The sequence below is a fragment of the Trifolium pratense genome, linkage group LG6 (genome assembly GCF_020283565.1).
Source record: "Trifolium pratense cultivar HEN17-A07 linkage group LG6, ARS_RC_1.1, whole genome shotgun sequence".
Taxonomy (NCBI): domain Eukaryota; kingdom Viridiplantae; phylum Streptophyta; class Magnoliopsida; order Fabales; family Fabaceae; genus Trifolium; species Trifolium pratense.
The window spans coordinates 17686202-17705831 of record NC_060064.1 but is presented as its reverse complement, the minus strand read 5'-3'; the positions used below and the strand labels follow the sequence as shown (position 1 = coordinate 17705831).

The 19630-nt window shown below is 31.0% G+C and overlaps 2 protein-coding genes across 2 annotated transcripts; both read right to left on the bottom strand.

The window, feature by feature from the left end:
* Positions 1 to 2011: 2011 nt before the first annotated feature.
* LOC123891846 (protein DETOXIFICATION 34-like) lies at positions 2012 to 15036 on the bottom strand. Its single transcript, XM_045941727.1, has 9 exons — positions 14991 to 15036; positions 9953 to 10050; positions 5814 to 6236; positions 4596 to 5221; positions 4229 to 4285; positions 3911 to 4149; positions 3361 to 3479; positions 2641 to 2727; positions 2012 to 2463 (listed from the first exon to the last, which is right to left on the bottom strand). The coding sequence occupies exons 1-9, from the start codon at positions 15034 to 15036 to the stop codon at positions 2398 to 2400; spliced, it is 1761 nt and encodes a 586-aa protein (XP_045797683.1). The 3' UTR covers positions 2012 to 2397.
* Positions 14666 to 18014, bottom strand: LOC123893042 (probable E3 ubiquitin-protein ligase RHB1A). Its single transcript, XM_045942962.1, has 5 exons — positions 17869 to 18014; positions 16780 to 16955; positions 15940 to 16300; positions 15688 to 15797; positions 14666 to 15101 (listed from the first exon to the last, which is right to left on the bottom strand). The coding sequence occupies exons 2-5, from the start codon at positions 16840 to 16842 to the stop codon at positions 15087 to 15089; spliced, it is 549 nt and encodes a 182-aa protein (XP_045798918.1). The 5' UTR covers positions 16843 to 16955; positions 17869 to 18014; the 3' UTR covers positions 14666 to 15086.
* Positions 18015 to 19630: the final 1616 nt, after the last annotated feature.

Here is a 19630-nt window from a genome sequence, read left to right as displayed (position 1 = left end):
CTTTGAGGGTTATGATGTTGATGATAGAGTATATTTTTGTTGTTTTTGGTGGTTTAATTTGATAGGGTGGGAGTTTGGGTGGGCGTTTGAGTGTTTGAGTCTTTATGGGAGGTTGTTTTTGAGGTTTTTGACTAGTTTTCAGCTATCACACCCGTGTCCAAACAGCTCTGGGACAACATAAGATGAGAAATTTCAACATGGAGCACATAAGTCTTGTATGTCACAACTGTGACACTCCTTACACGGCCGTGACATACTCGGTTTTGTTCTGCAACTTTTTTTTTTTTGTGTTTTCTCATCACAATCCTAACTTCTTTGGTGCTTCTTTTGCGATGTACTTGTTCACTTGTTTTAGATCAACTACAAAATAAAAATAAAACATTAGAAAATAAAAATGATGGGTTGCCTCCCATTAAGTACACTTGTTTAAAGTCGTTGGCTCGACTTTTGTATCAACTATTCTTTAAGGTGGAAAGACTCCATTTAGTTTCCCTTTTCTTTGGGATTGTTTTGTATCGATTTGTTTATTGATTTGTGATTATTCGACTTCTCCTTGAAACTCGAATAATCATCTCTTTAGCACGTTTTTAATCGTCGAAAGTTCACATATGGTTTTATTCGCATTATATCTTCTTTTCCAATAGTTCGGGATAGACATGAGTCGATCCAGAACCGCTTCCGCATGCACAAATTTTTTAAAACTTTCAAAGTTTTTACCATCGACTTATTCACCGTCGCCCCATCTAAGTCGAAAGTTATACGTCTAACAATTGTGCTATGAAATAATTTCTTATCAGAATCTAAGCTCTGATGTCACTTTGTTGGAAAAGGAGAAGGTTATGGTGAGGTTTTTTTAGGAATTGAGGAGGAGAAAATATTTGAGAGAGAAACACAGTTGAATTCATGCTCCACCCTTAAGTGTGTCGGCCCTAAATTGTTTTTTGAGTTTTCTTCTTCCTTCATAGGTGAGGGGTGGTTTTAGGTCATTCTTGACCTAAAATCACCCCTCTTCATCTTGTTACAGTGTTCATTTAGGTCATATCAAAATATCAACGTCAATCAATTGCAGATTCAATCAATGATTTGGACATCATCGTTGAAGATCTGGAAACATGGACATTCCAGTGACTTTAATTTTATCATATTACTTGTAGGCATTTAGCCGTGGTATGCTATTAACTTTGATGCTGTGAGTTTGTTCGTAGATTCATCCTTTTTTGTTTCAAGTGATGTTGAATTTGTATTTTCATCTGATGTACTCTATCGATTATTGGAATGAATGAATATCTTTGTTTTTTTAGTAAAAAAAAATTGCTTTTTCTTCTTGGTTTACAAATGACTAGCTCTCCCCTGTTTATAGCCTTCACGTGAGAGTTCTAGATACATCAAAAATAATTCTACATATTTCTAATAGAGAGAAAATTTTGCGCACTTCTCTATATTTAATATGTTTAATTGCACTTTTGGTCACATTATTTTATCAAACTCAAGACAATAGTCCTCTCCTATTTTAAAATCGACCTTTTTGGTCTCTCTATTTTCATATTTGTTGCAATTTTGGCCCCAACCCATGTTTTCCTCTAAAAATGGTGATTTTGGTTATCCTAAAAAGTGATTTATTGTCTCGAACATTGAATCTAAAGATGAAATATCACATTTGAGATTGAAATTCACATTTATTTGTCGGCAAAAGTCATCACTTTAAGCAAGTGGCAAAAAACATGAGTACGTTAAGACCAAAATTGCAACAAATATGAAAATAGGGGACCAAAAAGTTCTATTTTAAAATAGGGGAACTATATTTGTGAACTTAACAAAATAGAGGATCAAAAGTGCAATTAAACCTATTTACTACAATATCTTTACTCTAAACTCTCAATCTACTTCTACACGTCTCTAGAACATTTTTCAGAATTACTATCTTGTGAGTAAATTGGGCCCTAACACTTTATTCCAATGGACCAAATCAATGTGTTTTTTTGTCAAGACCAAATCAAATTTATAATCCAACATAACTACACAACTTAATTAAAAAAATATTTCTATTTCTAAATTTAAATTCTTAGCAAATGTGATGTAATCATGTAAGACACTTTTTACATTTGCCTAAACATTTTACACTCTATTTTACTCTATTGATCCAAACAAAACCTAAGCCATGAAACTCTTTCACCCCAGTATTTTGGGTTGAACTCTTCTGGTAAATTTAATTTATAAGATATACCTAGTGATAAATATTACCTATGATTCAATGCTACATTTAATGACATAATTAACAACAATTTCTATACAAAATTACACTTTATTACATGATGATTAAGAAGTTCTACCGTGGCTAACAAATGCACATTTTTGTCACCTAATAAGGATACACAATGGCTTAAATCTTCTTGATTTCTACATGTTACTCATTTCTGATTCTTGTCCAGTCCATTGCTTCATTCTTTCTGATGCTTGTTCAACCTGAAAATTTTAGATTTATTAGACCAGAGAGGGAGAAGATCCAATATATATTCTCACTTGCTTAAACTTTTGTCTTATAGCAATAACTTTAAGCATTCAATATAATCAATTTCTATTTGTAGTCATTTTGATGAAATTGTGACTTTGATGATTACTCAGAAAAGCACTTAATTTCACCTCTTTGTTCCAATTTGTTTTACAGATAATATATATCAAGATAGCTGTCTGCAAAACCGTCCCACATATCATTCCAACCCAAATACCCTGAAACAATACTTTCCATCAGTAAGAGTAAGCTCAGCTTAATAAGAGGGTAACATAAAGTTCGAATCACATAATTGTTTTTAGGCCAAAGGATATTTAAGTTTCATGTTCATAACAAGTTTTTTAGGTAACAAATAAATATTTAAATTTTCAACTTGTTACACCGTTACGTTTTCGGTTAACGTTAATCTTCTCCAACACGTGTCTTTTCAATCAAAATACTCACCATTGTGAAAGTCAACGTTAATAACCACAGTGATACAAGGTAACAGAGATTAAATGGATGGGTAACCATTCAATAAGTTAGAAACGTAAAAGTTCAATTTATTACCAAAAAAACTTAAAAAGGACTCCTGGATGCATTTGGCCATATTCTTATAATCAAAGTTTAGTGACATGCATCAACAAAGTAGAAAGTTTTTCACTGTCACTTAATCATATCTCACCATATAGATATTTGTCGAAATGCTTTATAAAATAATATAACATGGATTGAATGAATCTAAATCAATTCGTTAGACCTCATTTTTACATGGAAATTGAAAAATTGAAGTGATCTGAATGTGATTTTTTATAAAGTATCGTTACGATGTGCTATATGATCGAATGATCATGTAAGTACATAGGTGTTACCTGTACTCTATATCCCCCTTTGTAACCGAGATAAAATCCAAGAGGGAGTCCCATAATATAATAACAAAATAGATTAATGTAAGCTACCAAACCCTGCCATCCTCCTCCTACAGCAACACCTACAAGAATACAAAACCTATCATGGTTTCCTTATTGCACAAGAGTGTGCGCACACGTGCGCACACACATAATAACACTCACATACTTGCACTTAGATACTGTTTAGATAAACAACTTAATTAAGTGTTTATATATAAGTTAATTTTATAACAAAAGATTAAAAAAAGTCAAACTATTTTTATATAAGTTGTAATCTGTTTACATAAACTGAAAACAACTTATGAACATTTCAGGATGGTTTTCATAAACTCTGTCAAGAAAGGTAATCCAAACGGATACACTTTTTATATACTAAAAACAACTTATGAAAATTTCATAAGCTGTTTTCATAAGATCTCGCAAATTGACTCGTAAATACGTATGTCAGCAGATAAGTTCAAAAAAATCAATCCAAACAAATACTTATATCTTCCATTAGGGATTGTCTTACCTGATAAAACTGGCTGAACACTATTTAGAATCATAGTTATACCAAGAAGTGGTGCTAATGTAGAAACTGCCTTTTGCATTTCTATACTGTCAGTGAAAATGATAGCAAAGTGGTCTTTTGTAACTAGAATAATGCATGCAGATACTACTCCAATGATGAGGGATTCAACAACTGTTACAACAACAGAATATTTTGCAGCTCTTGGGTGTCCTGATCCAAGTGCATTGGAAACTCTTACACTGATAAAAGAAAGAAAGAAAGAAAGACAAAATCATTCATATGAAATGAAAACAAATTAACCATAAATCAAGAGTTTACCTGACAGCTGCATTGACTCCTATGAACAATATGCCTTCCCACCCATTTACATTCATGCTGATAGTGGAAAAACAAAAGTATGTTAGTAATTTAAGAGTATATAGGAGAACAACATGCCCTATATTAATTAAATCTAATTCCTACTACAATAAAATATTAATTAGAAAGCCAACCAACTGGTGATTGGTGCAGAACTTGTTAGGGAGGACCGTGGTTTGATCCCCCGCAATTGCGATCAGGAGGGTGCTGGAACCACTCGATGCCGAACCAGATTAAACTGGGTTTGAAAACCCAAAAAAAAAAAAAATAGAAAATATGTGCACAATGATAAGGTAGCTAGAGTGAAGTTGCTTAGGGATGAAGTTACCATATTGAAAGTGAGCCAATAGCAATAACTGGATTATCCAAGTGTCCAGTGAGAACAATCAAGGTCATAAAATACCAAACCTCTAAACAAAGCATAATAGCTGAAGCAAAAGACAATTTCATAAACCCCCAAAGATCCTTAAAAGCCAACCAAGACAAACCCTTCCAACCTTCGTTACACCAACCAACAACATAAACCATTTGAGCCAAAGCTATTCCCCAAGCTGATATATCATAAGCTGCAGCAGCACCAGCAGTACCCCAACCAAGAACTTTAATAAAAAGAATCAGAGTCAGAATGTGAATAATAAGGAATATGAAACCCAACCATGCCAAAATTCCAACTTTGCTTTGTGCTTGTAAGAATTTTTGTGCAGGAAAATTTATGGCTAATGAAAATAACTGAGGTATAGATTGAATTGTGAATACTCCAGCTAACTCTGCTATATCACGTTCTTGTCCAAGAAGTATTAAGATTGGTGCTGAATAAAGGTAAAGTGGTAAGATTAAAAAACATGAACCAAATAAGATTAAAATTGAACGTTGCATGTAAATTCCAAGCATTTCTACTTGTCCTGCACCAAATGCTTGTCCACATAGTGTCTCCAATGCACTTGCCATGCCAAGCTGCAAATTTATAATACAAAAATTTTAAGGCCTCATTTTCAAACTTAAGCATAAATTTTCATGGTTTAGACTCTTTTCTTTTTTTGACTAAGTTTAGACTTTTTTTTAATCCATGCAAATATATATTTTTTACTTTTACTCCTTATACAAATTTTTGCTTTGTTTTTATTACTTGCAAATATACCATTTTTTTACTTTTGGTCATTGTTATTTTGTTTTAGTCCTTGCAAAATTTTCAAAACGTAGAATATTTAATTTTAGTCCCTCAAAATAAAAAGTAAATATTACTGGACCAAGACCAAATATATGATAACTATCAACATATTGAAATACGGAATTATTTTCTTATATGGTCACAAGGTCAAATATAAATCTCTTAAGCACACTCACAAAATATTTATTTTTTATTTTTTTCCTTTTAATTATTTCATAAATGATAAAAATAAAAATAAAAAATTCTACTTTACTTTTATGTGAGTGTGTCCAAAATTTGTGTCGATTGTCACCATGGAAGACTTGCACTTAAATAAGAGAGAAAGAGAAATTTGAAGGTAAAGTTACATGGAAAATTTAGCAAAAGATAGAAACTAACCATGAAGCCAAAAGAGAAATTTGAAATGACAGACAAAGAGATTGAAACTGATGTGAGTTCTAAATTTCCAAGATGTCCAACAAATATATTTGTGAAGGTATTAATTGCATAATTGCATAATATTCCAAAACAAATAGGGCTTGCAATTGACCAAAGCTTTATAGATTCAACAATGGCTACATGTTTTACATCTTCAAAGTTATTTACTTTTGTATAATCTCCAACATTGGTCTCAACAAGACCTTCAGGAGCATGGTGAAGCTCTGTTGTATCTGTAGAATTAGTGGACACATTTTCTTGTATAAATGGTGTCTCTCCCCCCTTTGATGATGTGGTTCTTTCAGGTGTTGTTCCAACAGAGGATAAGCTATTGCTTCCCCCTGTAGTGTTTTCTTCATTTTCTGTACCTATTTTCGCAGTTTCCTATCAACCCTTTTGGAGAATGGTGTTAGCATTTGCATGCAAAAATTAAAAACTCATGCAAAACAAATGGAGGATACAAAAAATAGGATCCAAAAGAGAAAGAAAAAGAAAAAAAGGGTCTTTGTTTTTTTTCCCTTTGTTTCTATGAATTAGTTTCCACCATTGTTTCTTTGGTGAGAGAATAGATGCAGAATTTTATTATTCTATAATGTAGGATAGCCTTATAGAGTGAAGTCATTTGAGCCAATAAAACTTATGACCAAGTCTTCTCCATTACACACTCACCAAACCATTATATGATTATGGGACCCGGATATCATGCAGTCAAAAAGTGGTGCAATCATTGCATTGGAGTCTTTGAATTAAAATTTGATCAAATAAATAAAATACATTAATAAAAATGAATGACTCAGATTAACCTACAGTCAAACAGTGAAGGCAGGAAATCCATTTCCTATGCTTATGGCTGTTAAATCCATTTTTCTGCTTATTATTATTATTATTATTATTATTATTATTATTATTATTATTATTATTATTATAGACTTAGGGTTAAATAATTTTTTGGTTTATAAATATTCCGAATTTTGTTTTTAGTCCATATAAAAATTTTCAGCAATTTTTGGTCCTTAAATATTTTCTATCACAACGTTTGGTCATTCTTTAAGATATTTACATGGACAAAAACATATTTAACCCTTATTATTATTATTTATCCAAACAATACTCTGTTAATTTTATTTGTTCTTAATCTCTATAAAATAAACTGAGAATTGTTTTAATCTCTATAAGACATTCATAAGTTGTTTTGAGTATGTATATTCAACACGTATCAGTATTTGATACCGACTAGAATTGTCACAAGGGTCGGTCTGGTCCGGCCCGTTAAACTTCATGGTCGCCGCCTAGCCCGACACGATAAGAATAGGCCTATATGGCTTGATGGGCCGGCCCGACTAATTTTCGTAGTATATATTTTTTAAAATAAAAACAGATTCATCTAGATATGTTATATTTCTCAACAAAATCTCCAATAAGGTATTGTTAACAAAAAAAAAAACTCCAATAAGGTAATCTGTATCCGTATAATTTCTCGCATAATCTACTAAACAACAATATCATCATCTTTATCCTCATCAACCAAACAAACAAATCTCTAATAAATAATCTCATCCTAATCCAATACGTTTTTTGTCATAATATTATTATTATTATTATTATTATTATTATTATTATTATTATTATTATTATTATTATTATTATTATTATTATTTCCACCTCATACCTCAGTATTTTATATGTACTAATATAATAAAAAAATTAATTTAAAATAATATAATAAAATTAATTACTATCAAAATTACTAATTTATCTTTAGTAGATTTCACTGTATTCCAAGTTTTATATCCTTCATTGTAATTTAACTAAAATATATATAAAAAAAGAATATAAAATAAATACAATAAAAAATAACCATATTCCAAGTTTTATATCCTTCAATGTATTTTTACTAAAAAAAATATATAAAGAATATATAAGATAAATACAATAAAAAGATGATATGCTTAAAAATAGGAATAAAACAAATTATAGATAGAAACAAAAAAAAATAACAATAAAACGATAAAAATAATAAAAAAGATTATATATGAATCTATGCATAAAAATAAAAACAAATTAAAATATAACAATAAAAAAATTATAGAGTTTTTTTTTATTTTTTAATTCTTTAAGGGGCCGGCCCAAAAGCCCGTGGGGCCAGCCCCTGACGACCCATGAAAAAAACCAGTCCGCCTAGCCCGATAAGGTCTGACCTTTTTTTGTAGCCCGGCCCGTGTAAAAATATAGGGATAATGGGCCGGCCCGATAGCCCAACCCATTTTTAAAGCTCTAATACTGACAAGTGGTTTGATTCAATTATTATGTTTTCTAGAATTATTACATATGTTTAAGACCCTATATCGAGCTTGGTGACCGTATCTACATCAGTGTTTCATAAGTTTTCACTATATTTTTATAAGATCTCTTAATAAATTATGAATCCAGTTTATAACGTATATAAAAAAAGTTTTATTTTACATTTTGTTATAGAAATGGCTTATACACGAACATTTGTACTATAAACATTTATGCTTATGCCTTTATTGATAACAAAACCTGATTTTTGTCAGCTGTCGAAAGCTATATGTGACGATATCTTGACGAATTGGCAAATGCTGAAAATATGGTGGAGTATGTTGAGCAACATCCATTTGGTAAAGAACGTATCACTGTGAATATTGAAATTTATACCTCTATGTTGTCTATATACTTTATATTTATCAATGAGAAAAGATTTATCCTTCAATTGGAATATGATCAATTTAGTTTGTCTGCTAGGCTAAACAACTATAGAACTGTGTATTTTTGTATTGTTTCACATTGGATGTCTTTTTTTATTTTATATGAAAATTCATAATAAAAAAAGGGCATCTAATATAAAATAATGCATATATACACCGTTCTATGTTTAGTATAGTAGACAAACTAAATTGGTCATATTTCAATTGAAGGATAAGGGTATGTTTGGTAAAAATAAGTTATAAGCTAGCTGATAGCTGAAAAGTTAGCTTATAGCTAATAGATGAAAAGCTAGCTAATTGAAATTAAAGTGTTTGGTAAAATTAGCTTTTAAAGTGATTAATAAATATAAAATGACATAATTGATAGTGTGTAGTTTTTTTTTTAGAATGGGTAATTATTAAATTAAAGGGTAAAAATGGAATAAAGTATAAAAAGTTATAAGCACAAACGCTACTTGAAATAGCATCTGAAAAAAAGTTATAAGCTAGTAAAAAAAGCTTGTTACCAAACACCTCTAATTTTTTAAAACAAGTTTATAAGCTCATATAATAAACTATAAGCTAGCTTATTTGTGTTACCAAACACATCCTAAATATTTTCTCATTGACGCAAATAAAATATATAGACAACATAGAGGTGAAAATTTCAATATTCACTCTGTTCGGTGATACGTTCTTTACCAAATTGATGTTGCTCAACATATTCCACCATATTTTCAACATTTGCCAATTCTTCTAAAATATTGTCACAGGTCACCTCCGCCAGCTGACAAAAAACATGTTTTGTTGTTAATAATGGCATAAACATAACCATTTATTGTACAACAAATGTTCATTTATAACTTTATTCTTATAACAAAAAATAAAACGAAACTATTTTCATATAAGTTATAAACTGGATTCAATCTTTCCGCATACTTTCAGTTATTAAAACATTATTAAAACAAAAAATTAATCAGGACCTTTCCGCATACTTTCAGATTAATCTGACAATGTTAATCTTCTCATAACTTATGCGGAGTATTAATCAATGTTAAAGTTATTATTCACAAAAAATTAGGTTTTTAAAAAAACATTTATAGTATTGATTTTTTAAACTGTTTTTTTAAAATAAAAAACTTATAATTTAAAAAAAAAAATTGATTTTTTTTAACAATTAACAATAAAAACACCACAACACATAACAATTACAACAAAATTTTGAAGGATAAAAAGGACAAAACTTACGTTGATTTCTTACTTTTTCTCTCTTAAAGAGGTAGTTTTTAAATTAAAAAGTTTTTATTTTTTAAAAAATTGAAAAACACAAATAACCACCACTTTGTGAGTGGAACAGCAATGCATATAAGTTTTGTCCGGATAAAAATTACTAACTTGTTTGATTTTAAAAGGGAGTGAAAAATAAATCTGGGGCTGCGACAAGATGTTGAGGAGACGATTCACGCGGCGGCAAGCTTTACAGTAAAATGGTGCTGCAAATTAAAAGGACAATGTTAAGAAGAGATCGTAAAGAGGAATCAATGAGAGAGTGTAGAATGATACACTAAAAAAAGTGATGAAAAGAGATAAATTACCATTTTTAAAATTGGGGAAATATGGAATTTGAGGGGAGAATTTGTTTACTTTTGTTGTTTATGAGTGATGAAAATATTTTGACTGAAAGAGTTGGAAGTGTTGTGAATGATGATTTAGAAATGAAATAGTTGAATTGAAAGTTTGAATGAAAGGTTTAAATGAGGTTTATGTAGTTTTCAGTGATGGTGTAGAGAGAATAAGAAGAAACTTTTGTTGATGGTGTAGAGAAATCATGAAGAAATTTTCTCCACGATAAGAGATATTATGATGAAATTGTTGCCGTGGTTTGGGAAAGGAAATGAAAGATTGCTGATAATAAATAGTACTAATAATAATCTCCGACGGTTACCCAATATTATAGTCAATCTCTCTTTCCGACGGTTACCAGATTGCTGACAATAAATGGAGCATAAGAAAATTGAGGTGATCTAAACTCCAAACAGAACTGTCATAAATGTTTGACATGGATAAAACGTGTTTGACAAGGGTTATACCCCTCACAAACGTTTTTCATTGTGACAACCAAAACGGTCACATTTGATGTCAGGGAGACTGCACTATATGAGGATATAAATTCGTTTGATAGAGGTTTAACCCCTGGCAAACTGTAATGGTAACAAATAGGCTAACATGATTCGTCAGATTTTAATTTTTAAACTGCATATATGTTTCCTCTTCGGTATATTTTTATTCAGTATATTATTATTATTATTATTTATTTCCTACTTTGACATATCCGAGGAGCAAAGCCCTTGTCAAAATTTCAAAAATTTGAAATTCGTTTTCCTAGGGAATAATCCCTCACAAATTGAATACATTTCACATGGACTACCCCCCCGTCAAAAAGGCCCTCTCAAACAAGTTAGCATCCTCTCCATTTTCAATTTTTTCCACTTCCTCCATTATTATATAGTTTTGGGAATGCAAATGCAAAAGTGTGACATTAAGTGGAAGAAATGGAAATAATTAGTGGGTCCAAATATTTTTTATACACCCCAAAATATTTAAAAACTTTGATAATGAAAGAAATAGAAATAATAAGAAATGGAGAGGATCTTAACTCCTATCAAACTACCATGTTTCTTGTAGTGTCTTTTCAAATAACGAAAAAATATCAATATTTAATTGGACTCGGCGAGACCTAAATATTCGGTTGGGTTGGACCCTCCTCTACAACAAGAGGTTCAAATACACCCAAATGACTAGCCTATGTTGTTTCTACAGGTAATCAACTAGATAAGGACGAACTAAGCCGTGGAGAAGCGGATAGGCTCGTAACAATAGGGCAAATCGGGACACGTTGAAGGGGCAGAGCAGAGCTAACTGCTCCTCGCCCATTAGGCGGGATTATAGCATATCCGTTAGCCAAAGGCCTATATATAGGACCCTAGTGTCGATGGGTCAGATCATCACTTTTTACATATTCACTATACATCTAAGACTTGATTTCAGAGTATTTCTGATCAAGTGTCAACCTAAAACGGTGTTTGCAAGAACATTTTGGCGCCTACCATGAGACCGCGACAAAGCTATTCTCAGCCACATCCCATAACGACAACGGTCCACTTTGTTAAGATAATAAGTTGTTGGGCTTTATATTATTGGTCCATTAGGTTTATAGTCCATTAAGTTTTGCTATATAATCTCTTGTAACTCTATTTTATCAAGCTAATGCAATTCTAATATTATGTAACCCTAGTTGCCTCCTTTGTTATTCTCTTAGTTTGTATCTTTGATTCTAACATGGTATCTAGAGCAAGGTTCGATCCACCTTGAACTGTCTGTTGCTTCCGCCGCTTGTGTTCTCAAAAATTTGAGAACGAAATCGTGAATCGAGTTTGTGAATTTTGGGTTACGGTATTTGTAATTGGTTTATGAAGATGAAACTAGGATCAAGTGTTATTGTATCGTGTGTGCACTTTTGCAGTGAATTGAATTCAGTATTTGAGCTTCTTATGGTTTGTGTCTCTAGTGCTATTTCAATTGATTTGTTTTATTTTGTTTGATTTGGTTTTGGTCTATTCGGTTCTGATTGGTTTGACTCTGTTTGGTTTGATTAGTTTTGTTCTGTTTGTTATGTGCCTCACGTAAGTTGTTATTGTTTGGTTTGTGATAATTGTTATTGCCCGGTACATTACATAATGCAAAGTGCCTCACGTAAGTTAACTTGAAGAGTCTGATAGTTTCTTTTAGGCTTAAATGCAGTTTTGGCCCCCCATGTTTCACAATTGCTTGATTTTCGTCCCCCACATTTTAATTGCTTGATTTTAACCCCCTAAGTTTCACAATTGCTTGATTTTAGCCCTCCAAGTTTCAATTGCTCGATTTTAGCCCCCCAAGTTTACCCCCTTTTGCATTTTCTAGCCCCCCGTTGAATATTTTGATTAAAAATTGGTTATGTGGCATTTTAAAATTAAATAAGTATTTAAAAATAAATAAATAAATTACAAATTGTTTTTTACAAACTAAATTATAATTTTTATTTTATTATATGTAGTTTGTAAAATAATTTTGTTATATAAAAAAGTAAAAAAAACATTTTATGAATTATTTTTTAAAAACTTTGTAAACTTTTTTTTAAATAAAAAATAATTATTAAACTTTTTATTAAAAAAACAATTTTTAATACATTTTTATAAAAGCAAATATTATTATTTTTTAATTTAAACATATTTTTAATTTTTTTTAAAATGTCACATAAGCAATTTATAGTCAAAAAAGTCAACGGGGGGCTAGCAAATGCAAAAGGGGGTAAACTTGGAGGGCCAAAATCGAGCAATTGAAACTTGGAGGACTAAAATCAAGCAATTGTGAAACTTAGAGGGTTAAAATCAAGCAATTGAAATGTGGGGGGCCAAAATCAAGCAATTGTGAAACTTGAGGGGCCAAAACTGCATTTAAGCCTTTCTTTTATCATTAGATATGTTTATTGGAAACAAGTATTTTGGTAGGGCATTTGTAGATGTGATCATTCGTTGAGTATTTTGGTTATTCTCTCGTTCTCTCATAGTTTGAGAAGTTGTCCTTATGTTGGTTGGTTATGTTTCATTTGGTTTGATTCCACCTTATTATAGTGGTTTGGCTTGACTTATTTTGGTTCAGTTTGATTTAGTTTCCTTGGTTTGGTTCCATTAATCTGGAGATTTGTTTGAATGGATCGGTTTGTTGAGTCACAATAGTGCTCAAAATTTGGTTGTTTGGTGAGTTAAATGCTCACATTTGGTGAGTCAAGTGCTCACAATTTGATTTCTTCTGATTGACTGTCTCTCTATTGGTCTCTCTTGTTTGATTGTCTCTCCCCTTTTGATTCTTCTATTTGATTGTTTGGTTGACCATATACCTGTCAATTCTTTTGTTTGATTACTTCTCTCTATTGATTTCTTCTATTTGGTTCGTCTATCTTTTGGTTTCTTTCTTCTAATGTTGCTTCTTTGGTTTGATTTGGTTTCTGTCTATTGGTTCTGTTTGATTGAGCTTATCTCCCTATTGGTTTCTCCTTATTGGATCTTTTGTTTGATTGCACTTCTCTCTGTCAATTCTTCTGTTTGATTGTTTCTTTCTAATGATTTCGCTTCTCATTGATGATGTTTTTGTCTGGATTCTGTTTGATTGCTTCTCCCTGCTGATTTTCTTATGTCTGATTGCTTCTCTCCGATGAATTCTCTTCTGTTGGATTGCTCCCCTTTGTCTGTTCTTCTATTTTTGGTTGCTTCTCTTTCTATTGACCAATTCTTCTGTTTGGTGATTTAGTAGTTTGGATTGGAACAATTTGATTTGGTAAAGTTTGGATATGTTGGATTGGTTTGGATTTGGTAAGCTTAGAATGAATTGGATGTTGGATTGGTTTGAGATTGGTTATTCTATCGGATGGTTTCTCTCTTTGGAGGCTACTTGTCTCTCAGATGATTGCTCACTTTGGTTGTTTCTCTCATTTGGTTAGTTATTAGCTCGGTTGGTTACGCTAGTAGTTGGTTGATTTATTTTCTGGGTTAACTTGTAACAAGCTTAAAAGCTTAGTAAGTTTTAGCTTGAGGGGTAGTATTAAGATAAAATGTTTTGAGTTTTATATTATTTAGTATGTTTTTCATATTTTGTTTTATTTGACAAACTCACAATGCTTCTTGTGAACGCATCGTGAGTTTGAGGGTAGGTGTTAAGATAATAAGTTGTTGGGCTTTATATTATTGGTCCATTAGGTTTATAGTCCATTAAGTTTTGCTATATAATCTCTTGTAACTCTATTTTATCAAGCTAATGCAATTCTAATATTATGTAACCCTAGTTGCCTCCTTTGTTATTCTCTTAGTTTGTATCTTTGATTCTAACACACTTAACATCATCTAGGCCACAATGGCCGAATTACATCGCCATCAAAACCTGCAAGAGCAAGAACAAGTGGTTGTAGACAAGTCTAAAGAGTAAAGACGGCGTGGAGGAGTCGTAACCACTGGCGCAGGCCCTTTTAGAAGATAGAAATAAGAAATAGCTACTAGTTTGATGAACTTCATCATATTCTTGAAATGTCTAAGATATATAAAGCATAAAGCATTATAGTATTTACAAGTACAGTATACTCCCACCACTCCCATTTCCACCCCCAAACAAAAAAAAATTATTGATAAACTTTTGGGAAAAAAAATGAAAAGCAGAAAATCAAAACAAGGAAAAGGGTAAAAGGCCATCTCTGAGCATGAATTGTGGCATCTAGAGAATAAGCTATATGGTATAACATTCTTTCAAATTTTCATTCTTCTTCTCAGAGATATACCAATAATTGAACCTTACTAAAATAATGATTTGTCGATGTATCACGAATTGAATATGAATCTGCAGCTACCATCATCTAAGCAGTAATCAGACATTGAACACCATCTATCTTCCATATATCTACCAAACTTTGATTTCAAAACAATCAAACTAATTCATTTTCTGGTCAAAATATCATCTCCTGTAATATCAAAGGAAAATTTATAAACATTTCATTAAAACTCAGCATAATCAAGTTAAAAGATAATATGGTAAGTGTAGTTAGTTTGTCAGTTAGTTAGTTAGTTAGTTAGTTAGGACAAAAGGGTATATGGATATAGGGAAGATTAATGTGTTCTAATTGTTTTAGTCCCTCTTCCCTACATTATATTTGGTGAACATTCCACATAGGAGTGCAGTTAGCACTTAGCAAGATTATTGTGCTCTAGAGTCTAAGGCTCCCCTTTTCCAGTTAGGTTCTATTTGGACAAACAACTAAATTAAGTTTTTATAGCATAACCTTTTATCATATAAGTGCTTATGTATAAGCTATTTATATAACAAAAGATTAAATAAAGTGAAACTATTTTCATATATAAGCTATAAGCTTCTTTCATAAGCTATCTTGAAGAGCTTATGAAAATTAGCTGAAAGAGGCTTATGCACGTGTCATAAGCTGTTTCTATACGATATCCCAGTCTCACAAGTGTTTATACCGTAAACTCAAATAAGTCAATCTAAACAGATTCTTATTATAAGTTAATATGGAATTAATGTAAAAGCCAAACCTGGTCACATATAGGACAGGAGTCACTTCTTTCCATCCACTCAAGAATGCAAGATAGATGAAAATGATGTTCACATTTTGTCAGATTTTTAGGATTCTCGTCATCATATTCTGCATTAAAAATGAAAAATCTCAATGAATTTGTTCAATATACTAGGAGAGAAAACTTACTCCTCCTTGTGTAACAGACTGAAACATAAAAATAAAACTCTAACACTTGATATTCATCTTTTAATTACACGAGCAACTGTACCTTCAAGACAAATTGGGCAGACATCCTCTTCTTCGGTTACCAAAACTTCAGTTCCATTTGATTTTGATAGTTCTACCTTCCTTGGAGATATAGGTGCACATTTGGTTTGAGCTTTACAATCCGATTCTTCAATATCATCGTGTGTAATTGAAGTTTCAAAACTACTAACACTAACTGTTTCTCTGCCAGACTCAGAATCAGTTGACGCAGAACCTCCGAAGACAATGTCGTAAGGAAGTGGAACAGGAGGTGAGCGGAAAGTATCAGGTATGGATGCTTCTAGGTTCAACCCAACCAGATATCCAGCAGCGGTACCGTCATTAGAGGTTAAAGACTCGCGCTCTTCAAAAGTTGGTGGGCACTGAAATCGGAGTTTTTCAGGTTTTAAAACATAAGCACATAACAAATTTTAAATAAACAGTCTTAATTAAGCGCTTACAGACTTATAGCACAAACACTTATCATATAACAAAAGATAAAGAAAAGTCAAACTATTTTCATAAGTTGTCTTGGGGAGTTTATGGAAACACTCCGTAAACATCTTATATACATGTCATAAGTTGTTTTCATAAGTTTTCACAAACCTCTCACAAATGATTATGCCATTAGACAGGCTCAAATAAGTCATCTAAACAGGCCCTAAAATATGATCTAAAACAAAAAATACAATCTGTCGTCATTCTTCATCTTGTTAACGTAGTCGATCATTGATAGCAACCACTGTAATGCTTTTAATACAAATATACAATAGTCGAAATAGTTCCTCATACAATCATGCTAATGATAATGATTAAAAGAATAGAAAGGTGAAAATGAAAATAATGGAGTGAGATTACTTACATAGTAATACACTGGTGTTCCTTGCAAATGATGTTTTCTGGCGGAACAACAGCAACCTCCCATTTTCTACCAGTTCTTTTTGTTACTTAATCAAAACTCTGACGATTAATTTACATAAGAAAGGGGATCAGATCAAAGGCCACCAGGTTTTATTTGTCCATTCTTCTATCACAGGCCTAAAAATAACATTGATGATTAATTCACAATTTCACATAAGAAACAAACTTGAATATCTACATGTTTTTATATTAGAGGAAAAAATCAGGAAAAAGAGTTAATTAATTCCTAGGTAAATTTGGGTTTGAGAAACTTCATTATTATTCACTGCTTTGAACTTCACCTTGATTCAATTATTTAAACATCCTTTCTATATCAGTCATCCCTACAATGTTATTTGTCTCAAAAAATCATTACCAAATTAGACAATCAAAGGATTTCAATCAATGAAACATTGACACTTCAAATTAAAGATGTATCCAATGTCCGACATGCGTCAGTGTCTGACACCACGGGTAGTTTCATTCAACTAACTATTCGTCTTTCTCAATTATTACTGGTGTCGAAGTGTTAGTGTTTCATATATTTGAATCAAATTATTAATAAGAACATAGCAAAGTCACATAATTTATAGATTATAGAAGTTGCAATAGACACAAAATGCCTTAATTCATATCTATGATGACTAAATTTCAACAACAAAAATCATTAACATCCCAGTTATTTAAATAATACTAGTTAGCAATTTAATTTCCACAAAAATGAAACTTTACAAACAGAAAAAATCAACAAAACCAACAACATCAAACTAGAGAAAGAACAAGAGCCACCCTAACTCACCACTACAAGACAAAGCAAAACAGAGGAAAACACTTTGACCCAAAACACCCCAACAACCAAAAACAAAAACCCTTTTGAGAGAACAAAAATTGGGTCATGAAGCCAAAACCAACACAATCAAATTCACAGCACAAAACCCTATGTGCAAGGCTCAAAAGGGTGGCAAAAAAACACATGTTGGTGACCAGTTACAATCCATGAAAACTGATAAAGCTATAACAGTTGCAAAAATGGAGAACACAAAAAACATACCTTTATGGAAGCAATAGAAGAGATGAAGAGAAAGGTGGGAAATTGTTGGTTTGTTGTGGAATTTGGTTGCTTGAAGGTGGCTATGGTTATGGCTATGACTTTGTATCTTTCTTTCTTTATATTATTATTATTATTATTATTATAAAAATTAAAAATATAATATTGTAAAATTTTCATTCTTCACAATTTTAGTTCAATAAACACAAAAACATAATGTACACATAATTAGTGTTACATTAAAATTTATTATGGATAACGATAATTAAATAAAAGGTGAGTGGTGTAAAGATATTTTGTCAAGTAGGATTTAATATCTCGTCTTAAAAAAATATTAAAAAAATATTGAAGTGGTCGGATTCGAACCCCGAATTTCATCTTTCTCTAAATTTAAATGTGTGAGTCTTGCTATTAAGATACTTGACAAAAAAATTATTAAAAAAGAAAAATTTGATATATTTAATTAAGATATAACTAAGGAAAATTTGGTATATGTCGTCGATGTAAAACAATTTTACATTGATATCCAATGAAAAATTACTACTATGTTATTAGATGTCTGTGTAAAACTACTTTACACTAATTTTGTTTGTGTGTATCCTTTAAATTCTTAAACTATTTTTTAAAAATGTAATAAATGTATATTTTAAAATTAGTATTATAGAATAAGAAGAATATTATTAAAAGTAAAATTTAATTTGATGATGTTTATTATATTCATTCATTTTTTATTTAATATTAATAGGTGTTGAGTTATAGGAGATGATAAGAATGCATTAATTTTCAATATAATGAATCAATAATGTTTAAAAATGTCTTGCTTCTTAATTGGAGGATGTAGGTAACCAAAAAAAAATATTGGAGGATGTAGGGTTGTATTGTATTTCTGTTTATTTTGTCTTCTTCCAACGTGTATATCAAAATAATAATGCATGAAAATGACTTAGGTGGTTAGGCTTTTTTAAAACCAATTTACTTATATAATTAACTTAAAAAAATATGATTTGCTTAGACGTGTAGTGTGAAGCTTTTAGGAAATTTTATGACTCATCTTTCAATTTTTTTTCTCCATTACGTAACACTTTAATCCTATTATTATGACTTTGATTCCTCATACTTTGTCAAAAATATTCTCCTATTATATTTTAGGTTCTCCACTAAGGTGAACATTAATGGTGCATGATATTCTCTGTGCTGCCTTTGTATTTTATTTTTACCTCGCTTTTCTTCCATGCCAGTTAAGAAATTACCACAAAAATTGAAAGTCAAATCAAACTGTTTCTAATTTAAAGCCTTTGGAAGTTGTCAAAAAAAAAACTTAAGCCTTTGGGCCAGGGCTGCTAGAAGAGGTCAATGACAAAGAAGTGGACGTGGAATATTCTCTCTGATTTTACGTATAAATAAAATTTGACATTTTAGATTCATTAGAAATAAATATATCGAGTTTATATTATTAATTAAATACATTATTTTTTTTTCATAAATCTAATAAGTAAAAAAAAAATGTATTAGGAATTGAATTCAAGTTCTCCCAAACAATTCATATTAGGGAAAGTTTATTAATTACCTGGGCTCAATGTCTTCGTTCAAATTTTGTTTACATGTGAAACGGGAGGGAATACATATTACAACAAATTCAAAATCTTCTAATTGATACTAGTAGTTCATGCTATAAAAAATAGGAAAATAATAAACAATGCATCAAAGGAGCAATAGTTAAGGAAATAAAAATGGTAATATAATATTGAAAGTTATGTATTTGTGC